At 41.4% G+C, this 25,229-nt stretch overlaps 1 protein-coding gene across 3 annotated transcripts in view; it reads right to left on the bottom strand.

Moving 5' to 3' along the window:
* Positions 1–335: 335 nt before the first annotated feature.
* Positions 336–25,229, bottom strand: part of ANO1 (anoctamin 1) — an 80,140-nt gene continuing 55,246 nt past the window's right edge. Inside the window, exons 11-28 of one of the 3 annotated variants that reach the window (XM_086472027.1) lie at positions 24,592–24,656; positions 23,886–24,020; positions 22,400–22,560; positions 19,019–19,101; positions 17,176–17,187; positions 16,257–16,328; positions 14,279–14,326; positions 13,082–13,156; positions 11,551–11,752; positions 10,719–10,830; positions 10,042–10,099; positions 9,832–9,932; positions 9,233–9,378; positions 7,659–7,811; positions 5,368–5,420; positions 3,513–3,697; positions 1,601–1,706; positions 336–596 (exon numbers count right to left, since the gene is read on the bottom strand). In XM_086472027.1, the coding sequence (XP_086328153.1) occupies positions 336–596; positions 1,601–1,706; positions 3,513–3,697; positions 5,368–5,420; positions 7,659–7,811; positions 9,233–9,378; positions 9,832–9,932; positions 10,042–10,099; positions 10,719–10,830; positions 11,551–11,752; positions 13,082–13,156; positions 14,279–14,326; positions 16,257–16,328; positions 17,176–17,187; positions 19,019–19,101; positions 22,400–22,560; positions 23,886–24,020; positions 24,592–24,656 (2,028 nt within the window). The remainder of the gene's footprint in view (positions 597–1,600; positions 1,707–3,512; positions 3,698–5,367; positions 5,421–7,658; positions 7,812–9,232; positions 9,379–9,831; positions 9,933–10,041; positions 10,100–10,718; positions 10,831–11,550; positions 11,753–13,081; positions 13,157–14,278; positions 14,327–16,256; positions 16,329–17,175; positions 17,188–19,018; positions 19,102–22,399; positions 22,561–23,885; positions 24,021–24,591; positions 24,657–25,229) is intronic. The other 2 variants (XM_086472028.1, XM_086472029.1) reach the window with 2 other exon arrangements.

Consider the following 25,229-nt stretch of genomic DNA (forward strand, 5'->3'; position numbering starts at 1 on the left):
TAGTTAATTACTAGGCTAAGGTCAAATTCTCAGAGAATATCTCTATGAAGACGGACTAAGTACCTGCATTTATTAATGCACACCAACATCAACAGTGTTATCTAACGATGAAATATAAAAATTCCCTGCATTACTGCTTGTGCAAAAGAAAAAACAACATTATCAGAAATAGAACGTGGTCCTCCATATTTGTAAGAGCATTTCTCACAAAGATGGGAGCAAAATGGCAGCACATCCTTCAACATGCACCAGGTCGGCCATTAATCGAGTCCTGCCCTTTACGCGATGGCTTGTGTATCAGTGGAATGCCCCAACGTACTCAATTCCCTCCTCTTCTATACGTCGAGAGGATACGAATGGCAGGAGGACAAGCTCCCACTGTGGCTCCTGGAGAGTCTGGGGCTGTGATTGTTACAGTTTTCTCCTTTTTTCTTGTCCTTGTCTTTCCAGGTTTCTAGCATTTGCAGCTTCCCTTGCTCTTCTCTCATGAAGACTTCCACCATGAGAACTTTTTCTTTATGAATCTGCTGACTAATGTCCTTGGGAATGTCTGGGATAATCCAGTCAACAAAGTCACTCATAAACATGACCAAGTTCTGAAAATGAAATGGTGAGAAAACGTCAGCAATGTCAAACGAAAGGATGACTGTAGGGGAAGGGGCCATTTTTGGATGTACTTAGGAAGGAAGAATGAAGAAAGGACAACATTTGAGTTGGGCTCAATGGCATGCCACAAACCTGATACTGAGCCAAACTTACCTCACCTTCTTGCTCCTGCTAGAAGCAGAGAAAAATGACAGGCACAGATCTCTCTGATTTATGTACAAATACTGTCACAGACACGTAGAAATTAAAAGGAAATGCTGTCATTGATAAATGCCTTTACATTTATCAGCTTTACATCAGAAATGCAAAAACAAAAGGTAAAATGATGGAAGTTGGTAAAATACATTCCAATGAAATGTTTCTGATTTAAAAACCTTGATTCAATGAAGGGGAGGTCTTTCACAAATAGGTATGTATTTTGTGAAAAAAAAAAAAATAAAAGGGAAGAAAACTTTTGAAACAAGTTGTTTAGATAAGGCAGACTTAAAACACTTGTGTCACAGTTACCGTCATCAGTGCCGTGATTGAATAATGTCATTTAGTGAAAAATGACAAGATTTTGCCTTCTTGTTCAGATGCAAGATAAACTCTACCTGGGAAATTTGGGAAATTTCATTTCTTGGCTAGGTCTAGAAATGAGTTTGGATGAAATTTATGCCACTTCAGTGAATTTGTGGGAGATAAATTGGTGAACTTAATTAATAGCAGCCCTGTGCTTTGCTGCTCACTTAAGGTCATTAAGTTGCATCTGCATTAAACCAGTTCAGGGAATCCCTGGGGACAAATTTTTCCATGGAGGATATATCTGGGCCGGGTGAGTGGGAGGAAGAGGGTGAATGAGGATGGGCAAATTTCTTTGCTTTTCCATGAAACAGCTGAGAAAGAAGATATTTTCCTTGGCCTAATAACATATTTCCAATGGCTTGTCTTATGTAGCTGAAGAAATACAACTCTTTCTCTCTCGCATACAAAAGGTGCCTGCAGTATAACCTACCTGGAAAACTATCACAAATGCTAATCTTGCTGCTAGGACAGCCCAGAAGTCCTTTGAAATGTCATACTTGTTTTCAGACCAGGGGGGTTCTCGATAATCTTTGTATCTGCAAAACAAGACTCAGTAAATCAGTGATGTCATTCAGAAATTTTAGCACCCTGAGGAATTAATACCGAACAGTTGAACAGTAAATTGAACCGTCTAAAAGCAAGTTCACTATTACAGCACGATGCTGTATTAACCTCTTGGAAACAAGCCACAGCTGAAAGCCTCCCACAGCTCTCAAGTTTTATTCAAAATTAAAGGTCTTCAATCTTAATACCCTCTGACTAGTACAAATTATATCAATTCTGCCTGAAGACAGAGTAAACTACACAGCTCAGATAATATAAGATTCGTAAAAAACCCCAACAACCCAACATGTATTTTTCAGACTTATTTTAAAGACAAAAATACTCGGATCCATACAGTGTGTCATGCTACGTGGTGTTCTCCCTGTTCATGATTAGCAAAAGATTGCACCTAAATTTTGCCATATAGAGAGAAGGTGAGAATTTTGCCTTAGCTCTGGCTTCCAGAAAATCTATGAGTCAATCAACAATAACTTGTTAGAAATGGGACCAAGAAAAATACATTACATTTACAACCACAGCATCCTGTCAATATTTTGAAAGAATTAGGGCTCCATATTTTCAAATGATTTAAAAATCCCTGGAATATGGAAGAAATGATGGGATGGGAAGAAGAGGCTGGGAGTAGAAAGCAAATAAACCTGGCACTTTTGTATTGGACCATGACACTTAACACTTCTGTTCTGTAAGTTCTGTGCTAAAAAAATGTTTGCCAACCTCATTTATCCTGTGCCCAGAGATGACCAGAAGGAAACCAGGAGAAACTAAAAGCAAGCAAAGCTAATGCAGTTTTGGTTGCTTTTTTCTTTCATTTCAGAGTGATTTTTCTGTTTAGCAGGCATTTCAGCACACTAACTTGCACTATGCAAATTTGTAAAGAATAACAATTAAAAATTAATACAATTACAAAGGTGGGTTTTTTCCCTGGTCAGTTTGTGTAATTTTTTAGTGTCTGTATACCAAAGTCATCTTTCTCTTTTTTTCTCCCCTGGAATGTTGCTTCCTTCTTTGTTCTCCTCTTCCCCTTCTTAGTCCCGTTGTCCCCCTTTCAGTTTTGCTGGTCTAAGTGCTTTCACTGTTGTATTTGGCTTTGGTCCCCAATTCTAAGTGTTAAAACATTTGTTTTGAAGATGATGCATATCTAAGGAAGCCTAGGCAAAGCATGCACTTCAGTGCTGATCTAGATTGCTTCATAAGCTGAAATATGCAACAATAATTTTCTTTTAAAAATCAAAAGAATACGTAGAAATTGTTAAAGGCATGCAGATTTCCTGTACGTTGACACTTTAAGTAGGTCTTAAGTTCCAGTGCAGAGAAGGATGCTATTACTCTCAGCAGGAACTGCTATAGAAACTGGATAAAAAAAGAGAGGTGTACTGTGGAGTCATGGTCATTATATCAATAGCATGTGATACAACAACGTGACATCGGAGCGACATCATTTTGTGCCCTTAAAGCTTCACTGTGCTATTTATCATTATTTATCTCCTGTCCTGAAGAAGAGAATACAGAACAATGCAAACCTTTGCACAGACAAACACTGAAGGTAACAACGCTAATCTCTAGTTCCCCAAATAAGCAGTACTTCATATTCAGGTTTTGTGGTTGAGTAATATGTAAGCCAAGACGTTCAAGGCAATGGATCCATCTGATATAAAAGGCTACCAAGGTGCTAAAAAGGTATTGAAAATACAAGGGACCTGCCCTGGGAATGTAACAATTTGTCCCATTCTTAGTCAGCTGTGAAAATACTTGAGATTATTTATCATTCAAGAGAGTACCTGCATATCTGAACCTCGTAGCCAAGGTCCATGGGGTCGTTTGGAGCTGTTCCTGCTTGAAAATCGCTGACATTAAAAGAGGATAGTGTATGGTTCACGAAGCCATGCATGGTGCCATTCTCACTGTACATATACAGGTACACGAGGCGTGGAATGAAGTCGGATGTGAATGAGATCACAAATGCCTAAGCCATAAGAGTAAAGAGTGAGCGCAATATTCAGGCAGTGGTTAAATTAATAATATTAGTGATTTTGTCTTGCCCAAACAACTCACGCAACTCGGGGACTGCTTCAGAAAACAAGGGGGGAGATGGCAGCCCAACAGGGCCCTAGAGGTGGAGTATTCACTGCTGCAACAAGGCAGTATTTACTGCTTACTCTTCCGAGTTGCAGAATATTAGATGGAGTAGTTCCACACCGACTGACATTTCTACCTGGATAACAACTTGAACTCTGCAGTGAATGAAGCGGCCGTACCCCCCCCAGCACCAGAGGGAAGCAAACCACGGTGCTGCTTCCCTGTGCCCCCATCCCAGCTTGTCCCTGATCATTGTATAAGGTCCAATTGATGGATTTCCAAGTACTTTTCTGTTCTGCAAATAACTGACAGTGAATTGACTCCTTAAATTCTCATTGCGTTGCAAAAGGCCATTAATTATATGGTTTTTATCTCCATCAAGATAAAAGGATGAGCAGACTGAGCCAAGTTTTATTTTTATGGCCACAGAAATTGCGTTTTATTTGGTTATTTAAAATGGTTTTCTAAAAACGTCATACTCAAAATGCGAGACAGCCAATTGGGCCGAGTTCTTCGTAACTTTAGCCCATTTGTCATTATTATGAAACATTCTCACTGGCATAAATCTCACATACGTGTGGAACAAACACAGTACAAAATGTTTTACTTATTTTATGATAAAGAAAGGTAGTACATAGATCAAAGAGGGAAAAATAACACTGGATAATAACGAAGAGAGACTACACGGAAGAAAAGAGAAAAAAACATAGAGAAATTACTTCCAAAGGAAAAGAGAAGAAATGGTAAAGACAAATTAAGGCAGCATACCAAATAACCAAAAGAACGGTTTGGCCATAGCACAACAGACACCTGTGGGCAAAGTGAAGAGATTTCCAGTCTGGATAATGGCGAAAAAACTGAGAGGGCCCATGACGTGGCCGTAAGCCTTACACGGCCCCCGTTCTGCACTGCAAACATGTTTACATCTTGCCATTCAGCTTTTTTTTTTGTCTTTCCCCAGGTGGGGTGCAATGAAGATGACCATTGTGGATGTCTATTCATATCAAATATTAGATAAGTTCATAAATGGATAAATTAAGGCATGTTAAAACGTCATAAAGGCTGGGATGTTCACTGTTGAAGTAAACAGACAGTATTTTCATGGATTTTCAGAGCTATCTGAGTGACAGCAATGCAGTTTGAGGCCAGATTTTCAACGGAGGGACACTGTGCTCTGATGAGCTGAACTAATTCTCAGCCAGTTGATGACTGGACCCTACCTAGGTTTTAGCACGGAAATTAAAAAATACATCATCTTAGTGACAGTATTTCAAAAGGGCAAAAGTAAGCAGCTGTGGTCTTATTTGTTTGAAGGGCAAAACTTTTACGAAAACATTCTGGAAAAAAGCTTCAGCACCTATTTACTGTTCTGTATTATTGCTACTATTACCACAACACTAAAATAAATACTGCATCTGATTCTCTAATATTTCAGAAAATTTCTAAATTGCATACTTTCACTTGATTTTAAGGGATTTATGCTGAAATACAACTAATGAAGCAGAATGGAAAAGCCAGCCTATTGAACTGAAATTTTATTCATGCCGAGTTACTTACATTTATGATGACAGCAAGCTTTCCAATACCTCTGAGGATATTATACCAGATTCCTAAGGAAAGAGACAAACATGTAAATGCCATTCCAGTCATTACAATTAGAGAAGTTACATTTTTAGTTAACAGTTTTAGGAGCATTTATGACTATGCTTAACTAGAGTTACATTTTAAATTTAAAAAAAAAGAACAAATTATAAGATATTAGTTTAATGACCTGTAAGCAAAGGGAGCCCAACTCTGTCTCCTAAAGCTATGTTTAGGCACCGAATTTTTTTAGGTTTTAAGCTAAAAGCTTCTTTGAGGAAGAGGAAGGCAAATGTGAGACGGAGGAATGCTAGCATAGGTAGAAAAGAAAAACATAATGAAATTTCATTCAAACTTCTCAAATGCTTGAGGGTTAGAAAGCTACAGATAGGGATCTGGAACCTCCACACGTGGTGCAGAACACACTGGTCTACCAGCTTTAAGGATCTACCTGAACCTATTTCCACACCTTCTCATCACTACTGATCCTACCTCAGTTTTGAGAAAGCAAAGCTCCAGTGGAGCCACTCGATGGGATTTTTCCATTTGCACCTGGAAACCATACAGATATGGGTTTCCTCAGCATGTGCTCTGTGCACACAAAATGTAGGACCAACCCACCCCATACTGACTCAGCTTCATCCCCTCTGGATTTAGCCTGAGGATGATGCATGAAGTCCACAGCTCTGCCCCTTCCTCATCTCCAGATCCCATTCCTCATGGAAGGGCTTCTCTGAAGTCTACGTAAAGTGCTGGTTTAGTGTACCTGGCCATGCACCCTCGTGCTTGGCCTAACAGTCTCCTGGTTATTACTGACAGCTTGGAAATTTCTCCTTAGTGGAAGTACTCAGACTGCAAGATTCAATCTTGATGGAAAAATCCAGGGCTGCTACCAGATCCATGCGGTTACAGCCCCGATGAGCCACTCTCCTATTCTGGGCCTGAAGAGGAAGGAAGATGTGGGAGGCTTTACAAAGGGTGACATTCCTGGAAGACTCCTCCAGGCTGGCTAAATCCTTTGCTTGGTAACTTTCATATAGCTTTGGTCTTCTGGCACAGCATACACAAGCCAGTCTGGACAGAACACAGAACTGAACTCCAGGAAAAGATATTACAGTATCAGTGGAAGCAGAGATAGACCTCTGTTTGCTGCCAGACGTTACCCACTGCCTTTAAAAGGTGGGACCTTCTCCATTTCCTGATTCTGCTGTTGCCTGCTCTAAAAACCTCTCTGGTTTGTCTGTGGCCATCTTGCAGTCTATGAATTCAAGTTGTCTCTGAAAGAAGTGGGGTTCTTTCACCCACAAGAGTGGGACTGAATTGCAATATATGGCAATTAACACCCTCTCAAAAACAAAACCAAAAAAAACCCAAACCCAAAAAACCAACACCACCCCCCCAACATCTCCACCAGCAGCCTTAGCCCGCAGCATCAAATGAGCCAGCCACAAAACACCCCAAAAGCAGAGTCGTGGTCAAGGCAATAGCATGACAAGACATGATGTGTTCTTCAACTCTAGGCTGATCCTAGGGCACAAGAACGAGCCCAAGGAAAAACTCTGCTTGTGCAACAACAGAGCGAACACCAGGTTTGGTAACAGACTGTAAACCTCTCTGCTCTTGCTGACTGGCTCCGTAACACAAACAATTATTTTAATGAAGTTTTTACTCATAAGTAACCAACATTTGGGAGAAGTAGCTTCCTCATTGCATACACGCACAGCTGTTAGACCCCCACCGTGAGGGGAGGACTGGTCTGTTGTCACCGTGCAACTGCAGAGCCCAGTTCCAGCCAGATTCACTGCAGCTTTCAAGTTTCACCCTTCTGACATTCATGCTGAGTAGGGACAAAGGGGTGCATTTAACCACAGACTTTTGAGTCTCCTCTCATTCCCAAGTGTATTTCTCCAGCCCAGTCCGGAGTTATTAAATGCAGAAATTTTCGCTTCTGCAAGAAAACTGCATTGGCAGGAAGGACTGTTGATGTGCAGAACCATGTGAGAGATTTCGCTATTGTATTGATCATTTTGATTTGAAAAGTGATATTGTTTGCTTAATAAAATATTAATCGGAATTTAAAGCACTGGTCTTTCCATTTTAAAAGTAAAGCCTTGATAAGGTATGACAGTTCACAGTTAAGCCACAGTCTAATGCTTTGGATTCTCCTATAAATATCTTCCTGTTAATGAAACTAACTCAGCATAATAATATCCTGCCATCAAGCCAGGAATAGACAAACAGGGATAACAATAGCAACGTGCACTTACCTATATCCTTTGCTCTGACTGCTACCGGTCTCCTCAGCTCAGTAACAAATTTTTTTGCATCTAGACGGATTTCAATGATGTTGTTCAACAAAGCGAACAAAGGTGCCAGTGGGAAGGAGGCAACGAACAAAGTTACAAATCCAAACTGAATAACTGCAAAAGAAAAAGCAAGCATTTCCACGGCTGTGGTCCGTATTTATCGAACGCGTACATCATCACGTCAGTGCCACCGCCCGCCCCAGATCTGAACAAGGTGACACTTGCTGGGTGACTAAACCACATTTTCTGGGTCAGGCACGGTTTGCCGGCCTGCTGCTCCATTCAGGCATTGAAGGGCCAGTTGCCTCTCTCCCAGTTAGCAAGGCAAAGTAACCAGAAGGATGGGGAAGCTCCTAAAACAGTTTTGCCATGGGTGAGGCTGGCACAGGAGCGATCTAAAGGACTGGGGTTACGGCATAGACCGTGTCAGCTCTACGTAAACTTGCCATGCGCCACCCAGCAGGTTTTTAGCCCTCACTAATCCCACTGGAAGCTTTCTGTTATGAGGAACAGAAACTTACAGGCTTCAAAAAGGACACAACTGATTTTTCTGCCTTTACTAGGAACAACTTGCCTCCTACAACCTAGGATCATATTCGCTTTTGTTTGATGAAGACATCACACTGATGTCATACCCATCCTGGTACTGTTAGAGCTGCAGCTTTCTCTTCCTCTCTTCCAAATGCTGAGCTCACTAACTGCATTTTTTCTTATTTTTAGGAACCAACAGCATGACTTCGTGGTTTGTACCAGTAAATTTCAGTCTGTTCCAACTACTCTGAACATCAGGGTCATCAGATGTTCTAAACTGCCTTTGCATTTACTGGGCACACCGATTTTGTGTATTAGCATACTTCATTATCCTTTACCACTGCTTTTGCCTAGTCATTCCTTAAACCACTAAATACAAACAGCATTGTGTTGAACAGTTCTCAGCCTTGCCAAGATTGAAAGTAGGAAAAGAAAGGTAGTGGTACAGCCACCGCAATGCAGAGTTGATATCCACTGCTTAAATTCCATATCACTCACTCAACATAATACATTACTTGGAAAAAAAAAAGTGATCTGTCAAGTACAACTTGGTCTACAGACATGTTTCTCTCAGAAGATTTAGGCCAGATTTCAGAAAAAAGAAACAATTTGCTGTGAGAATACCCAGTGGAAGCTATCAAATCTGAATTAACTAACTTATTTCCAATGTAGGGTGTAACTGATGATAAAATATGCCTCACAGTCTCAAGTTCATACCATTTAATCATTTGCATTTGAAACTCGACAGTGACAGGTCACGTGGCTTGAAAGTTTCTAAAATACAGTGCTAAAGTGAGGGCTCATGAACAGCAGAGAGCATAACTCATCCCTGAAGCAGCCAGTGGTTGGCTGAAACAGGCTACAGTTGGAGACTATACACTTTAATAATTAAGTTATGCCTCACATCCACTGTCCACCGAATCCTCGGTTCAAAACCCTCAGCTCTCCATCCCAATTAGTCAGAATAATTACGGTTTAAAATGCCTTCCTTCCACCTCACTCACTCATTTCCATATATTCAGGAGTAAGTCCAGCGAAAGGCTCCAGGTTATAGTCCACTTCATAACGTTGCTTTTTTTTCACGTGCTCTTCATGGTCTAAGGAACGCCGACGCTTTAATTTCATGTATCGTATAAATTTCTTCATTTTTCTGGGGGAAATGACAATGAATCCGTCAGCATGCCATTCCAGCCACAGTGCCCATTTCCCAGTTATTTTACATTAACAGACACAATAAGCTCCACACCTATTTTGATAAAAACTGTGCAAGAGCCACAATTTGCTAAAAGTGCCAGGGACCAGCACAGACTGAAACACAGTTATCACTGAATCGCATGTTCAGTATTACACCTCCTGCTCACCAGGAGGAAAGCAACAGATTGCCTGACGCTCTTCAAAGACATCTGCACTGCTGGATGCAGTTGCGGCGAGGATGCAGGTATTTGCACTACAGCAGACACGGGTTTCCTGCAAAAATCTTGCAGGTGGCCTACGCACCACGTTCACGTCCCGGGGCAGTGGATACACAGTGTTATGGCATGCATTGTAAAAAACACGGGGTTGAAACCAAACCAAACCAAACCAAACCAAAGTCGCTACTTACGGGATGCCAATCTCAAATAAATTGTTCTGAATCAGCTGCTTGCCCAACATGATAATACTGAGCTGGATACACAACTCCATTAGGCAACCGCCTGGAGCACACTAGGGTGGACAGAGGAAACGTCAGTCAGAACATCCAGTTCATCCCTGGGGCAGGGGCAGATGCTGCTCCCTCCTGACGTGATCACAGACAGGGTGAAAATGCAATTACCTCTTCCATTCGGAAGGAATGGAAAATGTAGACGTAGTCCCCTGGACGTCCAACAAACCTAGGACACAATGGTTAGAATTAAAAGCTTCATATGTATTTTATACTTTTTAGATTTGATTCCTAACGCCATTTATGTCAAACTCTACACCTTTGTGTGGGACCACCTAATGTCCAGTCCTGAAAAAGTGAATGAGAATAATTAGCTTTGCCTTTGTTTTAAAAAGTAAGTCCTGTTTACTGAGTAAGCAACTCAGCAGAACTGCAAGTTTCATGTCCTACAATATTATAGGCACATCTCTAAGGTAATCCTCATTTCTGTCGCATTAGCTGGAAAGTGCTACACAGGGTATTTATTTTGGCCTCGTGCTTTCATGCTGGTTGCAAGAAGAGACATGATACTTGCTATGATATCAAGTTAGGAGTGGTAAATAGTGGTAAATAGCCTGATGGGGGATTGTATCACAATGTACAAAGTTATCTGAACAAAATGGCTTTAAACAAATTTGAAACAGCAGAGTACCAGGTCCCTGCTTTATCCCATGAGGCTGTAGAGTTTTGGGGTCAATACTGAGGAGTTTTTAAACCAGATTTACTCTATCATCCAACTGTTGTCTTAGCTCAGCTACAATTGTCTCATAAGCAAGCTGAAACCCCCAACAGCCTTTTGCATTACTCACCGGCCCTTGAAGAAAGCGACGTAGAAAATGGGGGTGTAGGCATTGACAAATTTCAGCAGGAAAGCCTTAAAAATCAGCCGTTCTTCGAAATTCTTGTCAGTTTTTGGCACCTCTGGAAGCAATGTGACATGGATAAGAAACGTTAAGGAATTATCCTACCTGGAACATTGCAAGATCTTCTAAATATTGACTTTGGAAAACATCAGCCATCTTTTAAATGAAGAGGTGTACATTTATAGCAATACATATATATATATAAAAGCAATATGGCCTCACTGAGGTCAGTGGTCAATCAGCTGAGGATCCCACTACTCAGATGTGTTACAACAGTAATTCCAATTCTATTCCACATCTGGCTGACCTCCATGACCATCATTTGCAGATGGACAAGAACTTATTTGAACAGATTTCTGGACCTTTTGTCACCGATGCTTTTTTGAAATGATTATTTTTTTTTTTTTCTATGGTGTGTTTTTTGCACTCAACAATTATGCATTTCTTGACATGTCTTACACCAAGTAAAAAATGGTAAACAGTGATTCCGTGATCTAGAAAAGTGAAGCTCAAGGTTAGGTATAGGAATTTTGGCTGTATCCCTGTCACCTATGACTGGATTAGAGATTAGGTCTACCACCGCTGAAAGAAAAACTTCAAAAATAAAGCCAAATCCATGTACGCTTTGATATTTGTAAGTAGCTGGTTAGAATTTTAGCCACACATTTGAATTTTCTGGGTTGGCTCACCACTCTGAAGTTACCTATGCAAGCCAGGCATTTAGGTCCTCTCCTTTAAAAATCGCTCTAGCAAAGATCAGCTGAGGATTTAAACCTACCGATCTGCGTCAGCCACCTTGCGATGCAGCCGTATACTTCATCCAGGATGATGATGACGACCAAATTGATAATGACTGCGGTGGCAGTGACAGTGACCCTGACGCTTGACCGGCCCGAGGGAGTTGAACTGATGGCCAGCGCCGCTGCGGTCGAGATCCTGTATATGATGACTCCAAACACTATAGCGAACGTCAGCCCAACCTGAGTAAGAACAGCACAGCCTCTTATGAAAGATTAAACTATAAATACTTTGCTGGGGACTTAGCAATGACCTTAAAAACGGGATCTCTGGGCCACATCCCAAGTCCACCCAATTCTGCTTTAAGGCTCCCAGTCGCTTTGATGAAGTGTGGGAAAAGATCCTCTTCTGCTAGGAACGTGATCGTCACATGAGAAAACTGATACAAGGATGCCACGATCACATGCAAAGGGCTTTTTTGTTTTTTTTTAAAGGCACCTAAATGTAAACTACTTGCTTATATTAAAAGTACTAGTGGGCTTCCTTTCAGCCCTAACAGCAACAGCATAAATACATGGTATTTGCTTTATTGTAAAAGAAAGCCAGGGTTGAAGCAGAGAGGAGTATTTCAGCTTAAGTCTGCACACAAGCCTTCAAATACCCTACTCAGGCTTGCTATGCTGTCATAATCCCAAACTGAAATTAAATCTGATTAAATCAACGCACTTCCTGGCAGCGTAAAGGTGCACAAAATCTTACTCAATTTTTCACTGCTTAAATAGAGGAATAATTTTAAAACGTGATTCTTATAAGCTACCAGTTCTTCAGCTGAGAAGATCAGATTTACTGCATTTCCATTCTCTCAAAACACAAATATTAAAAAAACCCAAAACAACCCCAAACCAGAATCCCCATCCCAAAAAACCAAACGAACTGAGTTAGTGGCATATTCTACCTTTGGAAAGGGCTTAAGCTTATTTAATCCATCTGCCAATCTGTTCCACGTCTTGAATTATTATTATTTCCTTCAAAATTTGTTTTAAATGCTGATGCTTTCTCAGCAAATGCAAAAGGGCTGTTCTCATCATTATTTCACCCTTTTCTTGAATTAAGTGCTCAGTGTGCAATTCTCCTGTTCTGCGGTATAACCTCAAATTTGATTGATTTATTAAAAAATCCTTGCAATCAGGATTGCAATTGGCTGCATCATTTCTTTCAAAACAACACTGGTATAAAAATGAGGCTCTTCTCTACTTCCTGACAACTTTCTGAGAGAACTCTGTACTTTTAAGTTTCAGCCCATCAATGGTGGTGGTTAATTTCTGTTTCCCTGCCTTCATTTTTGCCCTACCCTATTTAGGTATTCTTATTTCTTTACTGGAAAGAGACGGCAAAGTAGAAATTCAAGCTCTTGAAAAGATTTTAGATTATAAAACGCTCGAATTTTTTCACTGGGGAAAAGCCATTGTCAACCACATCAGTCTGATAAAGTCTGTCATGGTTTCACCAACATTTCCATCACTTCTCTTCTACACAATGACTTGGTAACATAAATTTCAGGTTTTGCTTACCATGAAGATAATGCCAACAAAATTGGTTAAATAGGCTGGAAAACGGTCCTTCCATGTCAGCTTTTCTTTATCTGACTAAAATTGGGGGAGGAAAAAAAAAAGGTACATTTAATAAAGATGGAGCGTGTGATTTTACACGTGACAAAAACAGAGAGGTAAACCAAAAGGTTAGCAAATACACAACCAGTTAGGAGATGCAAAGACACAGTGTTTACAGTTACAATTCCACACAGGCAAATTGTTTACTCCGAATGTAGGTTTAAATTGGTCAAGCGCCTGCACTGCGAGTATAAACAAACCAGATTTTTCTGTATACTTTTTGAAGGAAATATGCAAATAGGCTGTCATAAACCATGAAGTAATATCTCTCTTACTGTTAAATATTTTCTTTTGCTTTCCCTAAAAAAATTCTCCTTCTTCCCCTCTCCCTCCCCAGTTAATATTTGCAGCTTTGCAGCTGCACAACTGGTTCCACTGAAATACAGATTAAGTACGTTACTGAGTCACTCCAAGGTGAACACAAGGAAGATCTTGTTCTGGTGTGTGGTAAGACTTGAAGTTCCTTCACTACAAGTGATTTTTAACTACCTGATTATCCAGGTGGTATTCAATGGACCACACCAACAGGAGTGAGATGCGCATGTACAGGAACTCTCTATAGGATACCCTGAATCCAGCCAAGCAGCCACTGCCTGAATTTGGCTATGAAAATCTCATTTAGAACAGTATTGCTCATCTAGAGTCTTTCATAAACTTTGATGCCGGGAATTGTTTCTAAACACCAGAAAATAAACAACAAAAGGAACATTACGGCAGATGACGCACACGTTATCACGAACATAAAAATATTACTCAAATTCTATTTTTATTACATGCACGTTGTCTCAGGGAAGTGCAAGCAACTCTTTCAACACACGGCCCATGCTCCACTGCAAAACGCAACGTCAGTCCAGGATGGTAAATCTAAGATTAGCCATGCAGTGCCATTCCCAACGCATAGAAACAGTGCCCCAAAGAGTGCTGAAGAAACAAGGGGAGGGGGGAGGGAAGAAACCCAGAACTGAATGTGAATATTAAACAAAGGTTCAACAGCCAAAAACAAATTGATTTGTGTCTTCCATAATTACTCATAATTTGAGTTTCTTCATAAGTTTGAATAAAAAGAATCAATTTCACCCCAGCCATGACTGTCTTAACTCTTTGTCTCCATTTGTTTGCTGTCTCTTCTGGAAAATACCGACGCTTCTGATGGCAGTCAGAGGGAAAAAAAAAAGGATCGGGCAATATAGCGTTACAAAGCACTGCTAAATTAATCTATATACTCTTTACTGACTCAGCGTACACAGCAGTTTAGCCACAAGTGAGCGCTCTATTAGTTTGCTTAAGGCTTTGTGCCTCAGCTTTTGGTTAACAACAGCAACAGAAGACAAACTCTTGCCCCACATCCTGGGGCAGATCAAGCAATCCTGCAAAGGATGTTCCCTTTTTAACTGAGGATTGTGCCCTTCTTTTTCCTTTATGATGTACAAAGAATGTCCAAAAAGTTTTTCCTTTGAAAAAATATATTTTTAAAATTTGGCTTCACTTGAAAAAATATGAGCAATTTCTAGTTTAGCTTTAGACTTTTTTTTCTTTAAGAAGCCTTCCAAGTTGTCTTACAACTGTTGAATTTGAACTTTAACACTCTAGATCCCAATGAACGATAATTACTGAGTCTTTCAGAAAAAACTCCTTTTCTCACGTTTCCCAAATTAGTAACGTCCAAATTGAACACAGCCCAAAAAGTTATAAATAGTCTAGTTAAAAAAAAAAAAAATCCTCTCTTAATTGCTCAGCTTTCATACTGTGGTATTTTGAGGCTATCATTCATTAATTGTCCGATTACCCTACAGTCTTCCACATTTAAGATCTGAATTCCTGATAGACCCAACAGTACAGTGTTTTCAGCAGAATATAACAAAGTCTGTATTCCAACATTGTTTATCCCGCATGTCAGAGGGCAGCAACCCAAATTCTTTCTCTTCTGCAAGGGATTTTAAAGCAGTGCTGCAAGTAAGGTATTGCACATGATGCTGAACTGCTGACACACAGCATCCTACAGCTTAACAGGCACGTACCACCCTCTGCTTTGTAGCATCTTTTAAGAGAGGCCCAAGAGTACTCAAGTATAAGCACATGACAAAATTGGACACAGTTAGTCTAACACCAGTCCAACCTACATATGCTGTCTCCTAAAGCGGATTTCATGTTAAGGTGGTTATTGCAGTTGTATTTTCATAGGGTTTTCATAAAACCCCAATTTAGGGCATGGTTCTACGCTACGGTGCCGCTGGCAACAGGTAACAAAAGAGGAATTTCTGAGGACAGGTTTTGTTTATGCCGAAGCTTTTACTTCTCTGCTTAAAAAGTCACACAACCGGATGAATTCTTGCAGTTAAGGGGAAACAACCTCTGGTAGGGTGGAAACCGGTATGTGGGGGAGAAAAGGAGCTTTTTCAAATTGGTCTGCTGCTGACAGACAGTAAGAGGTAAGGAACTATAGCCTTCAGCGAAAGGGCAGGGGAGCTGCTCGCAGGGACTGTGCCGTCCGTTGGCGAAACGCACGTGCCCCGGGGATGACTGGCAGCACCTTCTTCATGGTGGTGTAAAGAGCAAGTTAAAAGCAGAAGTGAGCGCTGCCTTATTCAGTGGAATAAAAGGTAAGTTATAGTTTTAAAGGCAGAAAGTTATTATCGATGCTGGAGTTCGGCAAGGAAATTGGTGTTAGTACCCTTCAATAATGCTCTAGTAATACTTTTATTTAGAAAAGAAGCCTAGCAAGACAGAGAACTTCTCCTGAGAGGCTTTAGGAGCTTTATTAGCAGAAAATAAGATGTTTTTTACAGTTTTCTCAAATGATTTGTTAGCCTAACACAAACGCCCCTTCAATCGGGTTCAATTAGCTTCCCTAAGCCACACTCCTATATCTGGTTATTAAAGACATCTCTAGACTTAACCAGGCCTTGTGCACTGGCACACACCGAGTATCCCATGTATGTGTGCTAGGACTGAAGTCATCTGGAATTTAAACACAGTGAGCAGTGACTCTGGTTTTTACTGATTTCTTAGTCTTGGGTCAGTGCCTGCTGTAACGACCGTCTTTTATAAATGAAACAAGTGAATATTTTTCCCATACCTCTTTATGTTTGTGTTCTTTTCTCAGTGATTTTTCTAAAACTTTAGCTTCATACTCTGCTCTTGGATGATCCTGTGAAATAAGTCATATTTAATAAAGAGAAAAATTATTTATTTTCTGTATCAGCTACATATGAACTATTTGCAGGTTGATGTCCTGATCATTCCTGGGTTTTCTAACTGAATTATAATTCACTCAGTATGTCATTCATGTCAACTGATAGTCGAATGTAATTAAAAAGTAATGTTAAATCTGTATCATTCACAGTTCTACAGCAGCAACTGCAGAATGATCTGGACTCACTATCAGACACCCACGTGCAGTGCTATGCAGATTAAATTTAATACTTGAGAGTATACAGCACCGCCTGCAGATAGCATGGTTCATACCAAGCGACATTATGCTTGGTTTTAATTACCTATCTTTTTGATAAAAATTGGGTTTTACATTAGCTGTAATTTCAGTGATCCTCAGCTCACGAGGGAAACGGTTATCTGCTGTAAGTATGCAAAATACTTGGCTTTGGGATACCAGAAAATTGTCAGTTGGGGTCTTCCCCTAATCCTGTCTTGGACAGCATCCACAGATTACCCGTGTGCATTGAAGGAGAAGGAAACACTCAGAAGTAAGAGACAGCCAAAAGATTCAGAAAGGTTCATGGATTCAGAATTCACGATAATTACGCATTCACAAAAGATTCAGAATTCACAATTACGCATCGATGGGAAACAGAATGGAGTTGAAAAAACTCTGAACAAGTGGAGAAGGGGAGGGTGCAAAGGTAAAGCAATCAGTGGGAGATCTAAAGAAAATCTGATGCTTGAAAAAGAAGAGGTGGAGCTCGAAAGATGGCATTCATCAGTAGACATGTAATAAAAAAGGTAGGAGCAATTAAAAAAAAAAAAAAAGTTTTCCAAACCTTGACTGCCTCCTTCAGGAAACCAGAAAAAAAACACGAAAAACAAGAAAAAAACAAAACAAAACAAAAATTTGATTACTGAATTGTTGCAGATCACGTCGGATTTATATTTTTAAAATTACATGAAACAAACACAGGTACAGTGGATGGCTAGACACTACCAGAGAAAATCAGTCTACTCATGCAGGCTGTTCTAAAGCATTTATTAACATTACTGTAAGTACTGTATGAACTAGGTGTCCCTAAAAACACTTTGGGTTTTAGTATATCACTCGAAACCCCGATTCTTCAACATGATACTAGCTTAAGTTTCACCCAAATCAGAAATCGGAGGGGCTTAAATTATTTGCTAAACCCATGATTGTGTTATCTAACATTGACTACATAAAACAAAGAATAAAACATACTTTATTAACAGCTGCTGCTTTAGCCGCATACGAGCTCTGAACTCAGACATGAAGGGGACAGACATCGGAAAGATACAGTTAATCCTTTCTACTTTCATGTAGGCTAACAACAAGTTACCAAAAATAAAAGAGCAGTACGGTATCCAGGAAATAAATCCCTATATTCTCCCCCAGTAAAATAGGTATGACCTAGCAAAGCACACGGCACAGGGGCTGCTGGCACAGTGTGCCTAAGGATATTATGGAGGAGATAAACATATTAAAGGAGATAACTCAAGCAGAAAGATTTTGGGGGTGAGGGGAACAATAACTGTGCCAGGCTCATCGAGCTGCATAGTGTTAAACCCAGGGCTGGTGAGGTTTCTGTTTCACGTGAGCGATATTTGTTGTGTATCTGTTTAGAACATCTAGAGATACGACAAGGGCGGTCAGACCTCTTGTAATAATAACAGTAAAAAAAAAAAAAGCGAGCGCCAGCTGGCCAGCAAACAAAGCGGCGAACGCCTGCACAACCCGTGGGTCCCAGCCCCGATCCCGCAGCGGGCTTTGCGCAGCACGGCTCGTCCCACGCCACGGGAAAATGGAAGGGACCCGCGCGCCCCCGCCGGCTCTGAGCTGCGGTCCCGTCCAGGGCAAGGCTGCCGGGGCTGGGACTGAGCTATGGGCTAGGAAGGTCTTTCCCCTCTTTTGTAAAGCGACAAAATTAATACCAAAAAAGGTGGGATGCAGCTTCTCAGCTGGCTGAGGATTTTCTCTCCTTTTCTTCTAAAACTTCATTGATTTTAAGACCGATTGATTTTTTTCATACAGATTCGGCCCTTTTCCCCTTCATGCTATTTAGCACATTTAGTATAAACCTGGCTTAGGGCTATTGTTTCTTTTTTTTAGCAAATGAAAAAAAACCCCACACCACCTCCACGTTGTGTCCCTCCCAACTCCCCAAGCCCACATGTCTGGTGATGTTTTCTCAGGTATTTTCCAAGTCAGGGCTTGATCCTGCATCATTAAAGTTAACAGGGATTTCTCAGTGCGTTTTTACAGTGCTGTAACTTTATCAGCTTCAATACATTCATTTCTGATTTACAGCAGCGTGAGATGAATGAGATCCTTAGTTGTTAGCACCCTGACATCAGCCCAGCAGGAAGGTCTGAGCTGTATATTCCATGCCTACACTGCTAGGTGTGACCCGGCTACAAGCTATAAAAAAAATTAGATTTGGTGGCTATACAATTACATTTCTATGGCAACAAGATGGACTAGTCATACCCTTGCTATTAAAAACCTCAAATAGTTCATGTACAGAGATTTTCCTTTCTTCTAAATGATGGAACCGCCCCAAGAGCAGCTCCCCGTGAGGCGAAGTCTAGGGGCTCAGGGCAAGGAGCTATCGGTAACACCAGGGTGGAAGGCAAAGAGTCAGAACTGAAGGGACAAACCTCCTCCTCTTCAAACCCAGTCAGGTCCCACCTGTAGTTGAGACGCATCTGTTTTCTCTTCCAGTGTTCCATAAAGGTGGCAGCTGAAACAACAGTTTAACAATTATTTCGACATTTTACCAAAACAGATTTAAAAATCACATCTGCCCCTGGGATCTGTCTTCGGAGGCACGCTGGCCACGCTCCGCTTCGCCTGCTGTACGTCTGCAGGCTCTCGCCTCCGAAAGGTCTCAGCAGATGCAATATCGTGTCATGTACCGGGCCAGGTTAACGTCATTTTTGTCCCTCTTGTATTCAACAGTAATGTCATTCTGGGAAACACCGATGTGCTTGGAGCCAAACTTTTTATCTAGGTAAGCTAAAAGAAAGGGCATTTGTTACATCCACAGCTTCATGTAGAAAGATGCCTAGAATGCTGTAAGGGGTCTAAGAAAGTCGGACACCCAAATGTATTTAAATATCTGTATGTGTGACTGTGATATTGTTAGTCTTCGTCTGCATATAATTCCATCCATAAGTCCAAACAAACCCGTGTTTTATTTATACAAAACATGAATGATTTAACTAGCCTTGTACGGAGGGTATCGTTATTCCCTCAAAGATATCAAGATAAAGCATTTTCATATTGTTATAATTACATCCATCTAGTGGTCGTAATAGTATGGTTGGCTCTAACCATCCAACCCAAACCCAAATACTCATGCCAGTGTGAAAGCTGCAGGTGGGCAGGCTGTTACAGAGGAAGCCTTTAAGGATTTTTCTAATTAAACACACTGCCATTTTCTTTTTGATGGAGAAGACTTTCAGAAAAGAAACCTCGTTAAAGCAATTCTTGAGTCCCAACGAACGATCCCGGCCTGTGTCAGTCTTTCTGCCTCTGAGACCGAGCCAGTTCTCAGAGGACATATTTAGATGCTGGGAATACACCAGTGCTGTGTAATAAATAAGTGATTATGAAAGAGGCAAGTCTACCAAGAAATGGTGTTCCCAGGGGAGTTTCCCGCAGCGAGTATTAACAGATGTGCTCAGAAACATTCATATCCAGAAAAAAACGGAGGCAGGGAGAGGGTAAAAAGTTTGAATAGGGAGGAAAGGACACCCTCATGACTGGAACCAGGCTAGGGTCACGACACTCATTCACCTTCCAAGCGAAACTCTTATGTGCAAAACTTACAACTGAGCCTCTTTACGGGCCATAGGCTTCCTGTAACTCGGGATGGCCATAGCTGTATCTTAAGAGGGTCTGTGTCACGGTCCTGGCATTGCCTCCCCTCTCCCCGCCACCGGCAGTTCTGACACCAGGGTCTGCAGCTTCCATGTACAGTGAGAAATGCAGAAAATGAACGAGAAGTCCTTTACCAGCGCTACTAGAAATCCTTCCATGGCACTGACTGAGAGCAGTGCAAAAGGAAAAGACTGCTTCTGAAACGCATCCAGCTCATTTCAAAAGCCCTCGGTGAACGTGCCAGGTAGTGACACACCGCTGCTTTGCCAAGCGTACCTGCCTTTTCATACTTCATCTGGGCCCATAAGCAGAAGTGGAGCTTAAAAATTCCCCAAAGTTACTGTCCAGATGACCATATCTGGATTCTCTGACATTTTTAATGCCATTTAATACCAAACAGCACTGGGCCATGGTCCACGTTTAATGCTGAACTTCTGACCAGGACCCAGCTCAGTGCTGTAGCTGTTTTATTGCTCGTGTGAGTGGAGTTCTCCAGGGTGTCGCAATACCACCACCATACAAAGAAAGCCTGGCCAAATGTTTGCTCACAATAATACCCCTGAACTCAGGCTAATTTTCTTGCTATGCTGAGGATTCCCTGGATCACCTGAAGGGGTTACTTGGGTCTCCTCTGCCTCAACCCTTCAACAGTACATGAACCTAATAAAACTTCTCCTTACGTGCAGAGGTGCCCAGAAACGGCACCAGAGACTGCATGTGTCCCTACATTTACAGACAGACAATTTTTGTTTATACCATTTCCTTAAAAAATAAAGTGCTTGTTTCATTTTTTAAAAAAATAATTTTGACAAATCCTTTGGAAATGAAATTTGCAGTAATGCAAATGCAAAACTATGCGGAAAAAGTTCTAATTTTCCCAATTCAAAAAAGACCTTTTTGAAACCACATTTATTTTATATGGTACAGTACCACAATAAAATTTTATGTTGACCCTGAAGAACTTCAGGAATTTCACATCCCACTCCAAAACTACCTCAGATATTAAGCCTGATTTTGTACAAAGCACAGAAAATGGCTTCTGCTTATCTGCCTTACTATACCCAAGAACGTAGAAAAATGGACGCAGGGACCCATAGTTGTTTGCTAAGGAAAGGGAGGCGAACAGAGCTGCTTTTCAGGCCACCGTATTATGTGCCGAGATCCACGTGGGGTTCACAATAACGGTAAATGAGGGAGACCGAAACCGACACTTGCCTCCCCATGTGAGAGAATCAGACTATTTAAAGTCCCTGACACCGCATCCTGCTTTCAGGCCTATCACATTTCTCCCTATATGCTACATGGCAAGATGATCCGCAAGACAGCGATCCCTCCTCCCTGCTGTGAAGCCAGTCCAGTTCAACCTCCCCCAACTTCCCAGCTTTCCCTCCAAACCTGCAGCACTCCCGACTCCCCACTGTTCCCAAAATCCCTCTGCAGGACTGTCCTTGCCCTTTTCCTTATGATGCTTGACAAGGAGCTCTTAGTATTCCTGAAGACACTCTCACAAAGATTTCATGAGAGGGTTAATATTTTTAACCAAGTTCTACAGACATGCCAAGAAAGGTTAAGTGATGTGCTCAAAGTATAGGGGCAGTCAGCATCAGAAGAAAATACCTACAGTGCCACAGCCCCTGTTTCATGGTCTACAGGCACGATGGCCGCTTGCTGATAAACTTAATTGCATCTCAGAGCACACTCAAGAATCAATCTTGGTTTGTCCTGAGACACTAAAGGCCATTACACTTCCCTGCGGAGCCCTCCCCTCAGCCCCAGAGTACATTAATACATTTCTTCTATAATGTTCTAAAGTGGAAGCTGGCTCTGCAAACAGATATTTTTTTTTTTTTGGCAAGCCGTGCAATCTGGTTAATGAAATTTTGACATACCACGCAGCAGTTTTATGACAGATGCTTAACAATTTCATTTGATATTCATCTTGAGCCACTTTTTGAATTTTAGCCTTCAGTCCAGAATATAAATTTGGGGGTGACAGTTTCATGGGAAAGGAAAAAAAAAAAAAAAAAAAAAAAAGAGAGAGAAGTTCTTTATATAATTAACTGCCTGAGTATAAATACACTGCTTTATCTCTTCTGTTTCTTCCTGTTGCATTTTAAATAATTAAAAGCTGAACATGAAGGCATATATCTTCTTACCCCAGAGAGCCATGAAGACTGAGAAGAAGACAGTTGCAGGGTTATCAAACAGATGACTTGCGCGAGCAGTCGCACAAGCGGAGCTCATCTTCCAGTAACTGCATGTTCTGTCACATAAGGGACACATGGTGATATTGTTTCTCTGGTCACACATTTCCATACTGCAACGAAGCAACGAGATACGGAAAAAGCACGGTGAGTACAGCTCCATCTTCCATGCTCCCAGGATCTTTTCTCCTCTGCACGACGTTTGTTTCTGGTCTGTAGGACCATCGGACACTACCTCGCAGAGCTTCCCAGTTCTTGCCCCAGCGAGCAGTCCTGTCCGTAACCTACACCTGCTGTAGGGGCTGGAATCCTCACACGAGGCTGCTGCCTCCCTCCATCCCCAGCCCGACTTCTATTCCAGGGAATAAGAGCGTTATGAGAGGTGTAAGGCTCTATGCTTTTTACTATGGGATCTTACAGTAAATAAAATAAAATTAAAAAATCTAAAAATCGTTTTTGTTTTGAAATACTAACTACAGCAACAGATAAGGTACAAGGGAAGTGCTGAGTATCAAGAGTCTGGAGTTCAACCAATTTATCTTCTGTGCACTCCATCTGTGAAATAGCAACAGTGACCCTCCCTTTGACTTTCTTCCACTGCTGGAAGCAGTACAAAGTAATCTTAATGAACAAAAAGAAGCATCTATTTTTTCAATACCCGTTATCTGCTTTGTTACTCAGGGCTCATGGTTGTTGTACGAACTGTGTAATTTTCCTCTACAGCTGATGATGCATGCACAGCAAATAAAGCAAAATCATTGGGCTTTAAAAATGTTATAATACAGAACTTACTAAAAAATTAAAAATAGTAAGAAATCAAGATTTTGTTAATCTGACCACAATTGCTTATTTTAGGCGTGTATATTCTTGATTCATCTTCACGCCCTCCTCAGCACTTTATGATGGGAAGCACTAAAACCTGTCATTAGCAGTATTTTGTTGATTTGTTTTAACATAAAGATCAAAGTTAGGGAAAAAACCCAACACCTGAGCAACTGGCCAAGAATTATTTTTAGTATGGCAATGCAAACTCGACAAGAAATAGTGACAATAAACGCTAATGATTTAAAAACTTGCTGCAGCGCTGCTGCCCACTCTCAGCCCTCGGTAGCGCTCCATCGCCCACGGGAAGCTCCCCGCCCGTGCGGAGGTGGCTTCATTCTAAGCACAGCTTCCAAAAGCGTGCGGGGCGAGAGGAGGGAGAGCGGTGGGAGCACACCCGGCTCCAGCAAGCACCAGTTGGCACACAGACCTGGGGAAGGCAGGGCCAGCAAGGACGAGTTAGGGTGTCGGGCTGCGGCAAGCCCTAGAAACTGGGAGCCACGGTTTCAGCTGTGCTCGCCCTAGGTATTAGTGGCAAAACATTTCTAGAGAAAGAGAATGTTTTACTTTGAGTTTCTAGTTGCCTCAAATAATAGAATCTATGTGTTTATTTTACCTCGGTATATTCTCATCCACAGTTGCACAGCCGTATAGGAAAACGATAATCCCTACAATTGAAGCTGGAATAAGCATTTGTGTATAAACTCCCAGCCAGGCAAAATATAGTCCAATCTTCTCTCCAAAGTATTTTCTGAAATACATTTTGAAAAAAAGAAATGAGAGAGAGAAATGTTTCCTATTTCTTAAAATATAACATGGCTAAAATTACAAATCGCAGCTGGATTAAGCGTGGAGAAACTAAGATCTGATGACCTGTGGGAATTTTTTTCTTCTCAGAGGACTGTCTTTCTCATGATGCTTGGAGTTAATTCAGAGATATAGGCACCATGAAAGCAAGTCAGTTCAACTAGTCATTTCTCCCACCCCCCCTGTGCTTCTGCTGTAACTTGGTATCTTTGGATCTTCTGTGAGCTAATCCTCTTAAAAAGCACCACATTTTCTCCAAAAAGCCTCAACTCTCACCACAAGCAAACACAATTCATTAAAAATATGTCCCCTCAAGCTTCCACACCAGGTGGGTTACATCGGCGTGTTTCTAAACCCACAGAAAACTCCTTTTCCCTCAGTGAACTTCCCATTCTCCGGAGTCCCCTGGGGTGGCACTGAGGGCAGCAGCCCCGCAGGAACACCCGCACGAGCATCGCTGCGCCCAGCCTCAGCGCTGCCCCGTGGAAACACGACGTTAAGGGCTGAACTCTCACCTCACCAGGTCGATTGGCTGATACTTGTAAAAGACTCCGTAGCTCGCCCACTCCTCGCACAGGAGCTGTAAAACACAAAGGCAAGGCGAAAGCTACAGCACCGCGCACAAAAGCGTTTTCTCCTTTGGTCCCCGCAAACCGCAGAGCTCACACGGTGGATCCGGTCTCACCGCTTTGTGGTTTCAGCCCACATCTGCCCATACACGCAGTCTGCATTAAGTATTAAACCCAAATTTGATGATTTGGCATGATGCTATAATACGGTGATGAATTCTAGTACATTAAAAGGCTCTTCAGCAACTGGACTGAAGGGTAACTATAGCCGGGACAGGGAGAGTAGTCCTGATTTTATGATCCACAGGAGGTATCTAGCAGAATGCGTGTGAAAGATATATATGCTTTGAGTTAGAAGACAGAAAAAACCTAGAATAAACTGGTTTGTTTTCACTATACAAACTATAATAGTCAGCATCCATCAAGAGGTGCTGGGCAGAGGTGCCTCAAAGGCTGCATTTAAGAGTTTTTCAGCTTTAAACAAAGAGAACACAATGATTTTTACTCATCCTTTTGGTTAGGATACAGGCCAAGAAAAACAATGATCCCCATTAGTGATTTATAAAATTGAATCCCTCACAAAA

This window comes from Leptosomus discolor, chromosome 12 (genome assembly GCF_034619465.1).
Source record: "Leptosomus discolor isolate bLepDis1 chromosome 12, bLepDis1.hap2, whole genome shotgun sequence".
NCBI lineage: Eukaryota > Metazoa > Chordata > Aves > Leptosomiformes > Leptosomidae > Leptosomus > Leptosomus discolor.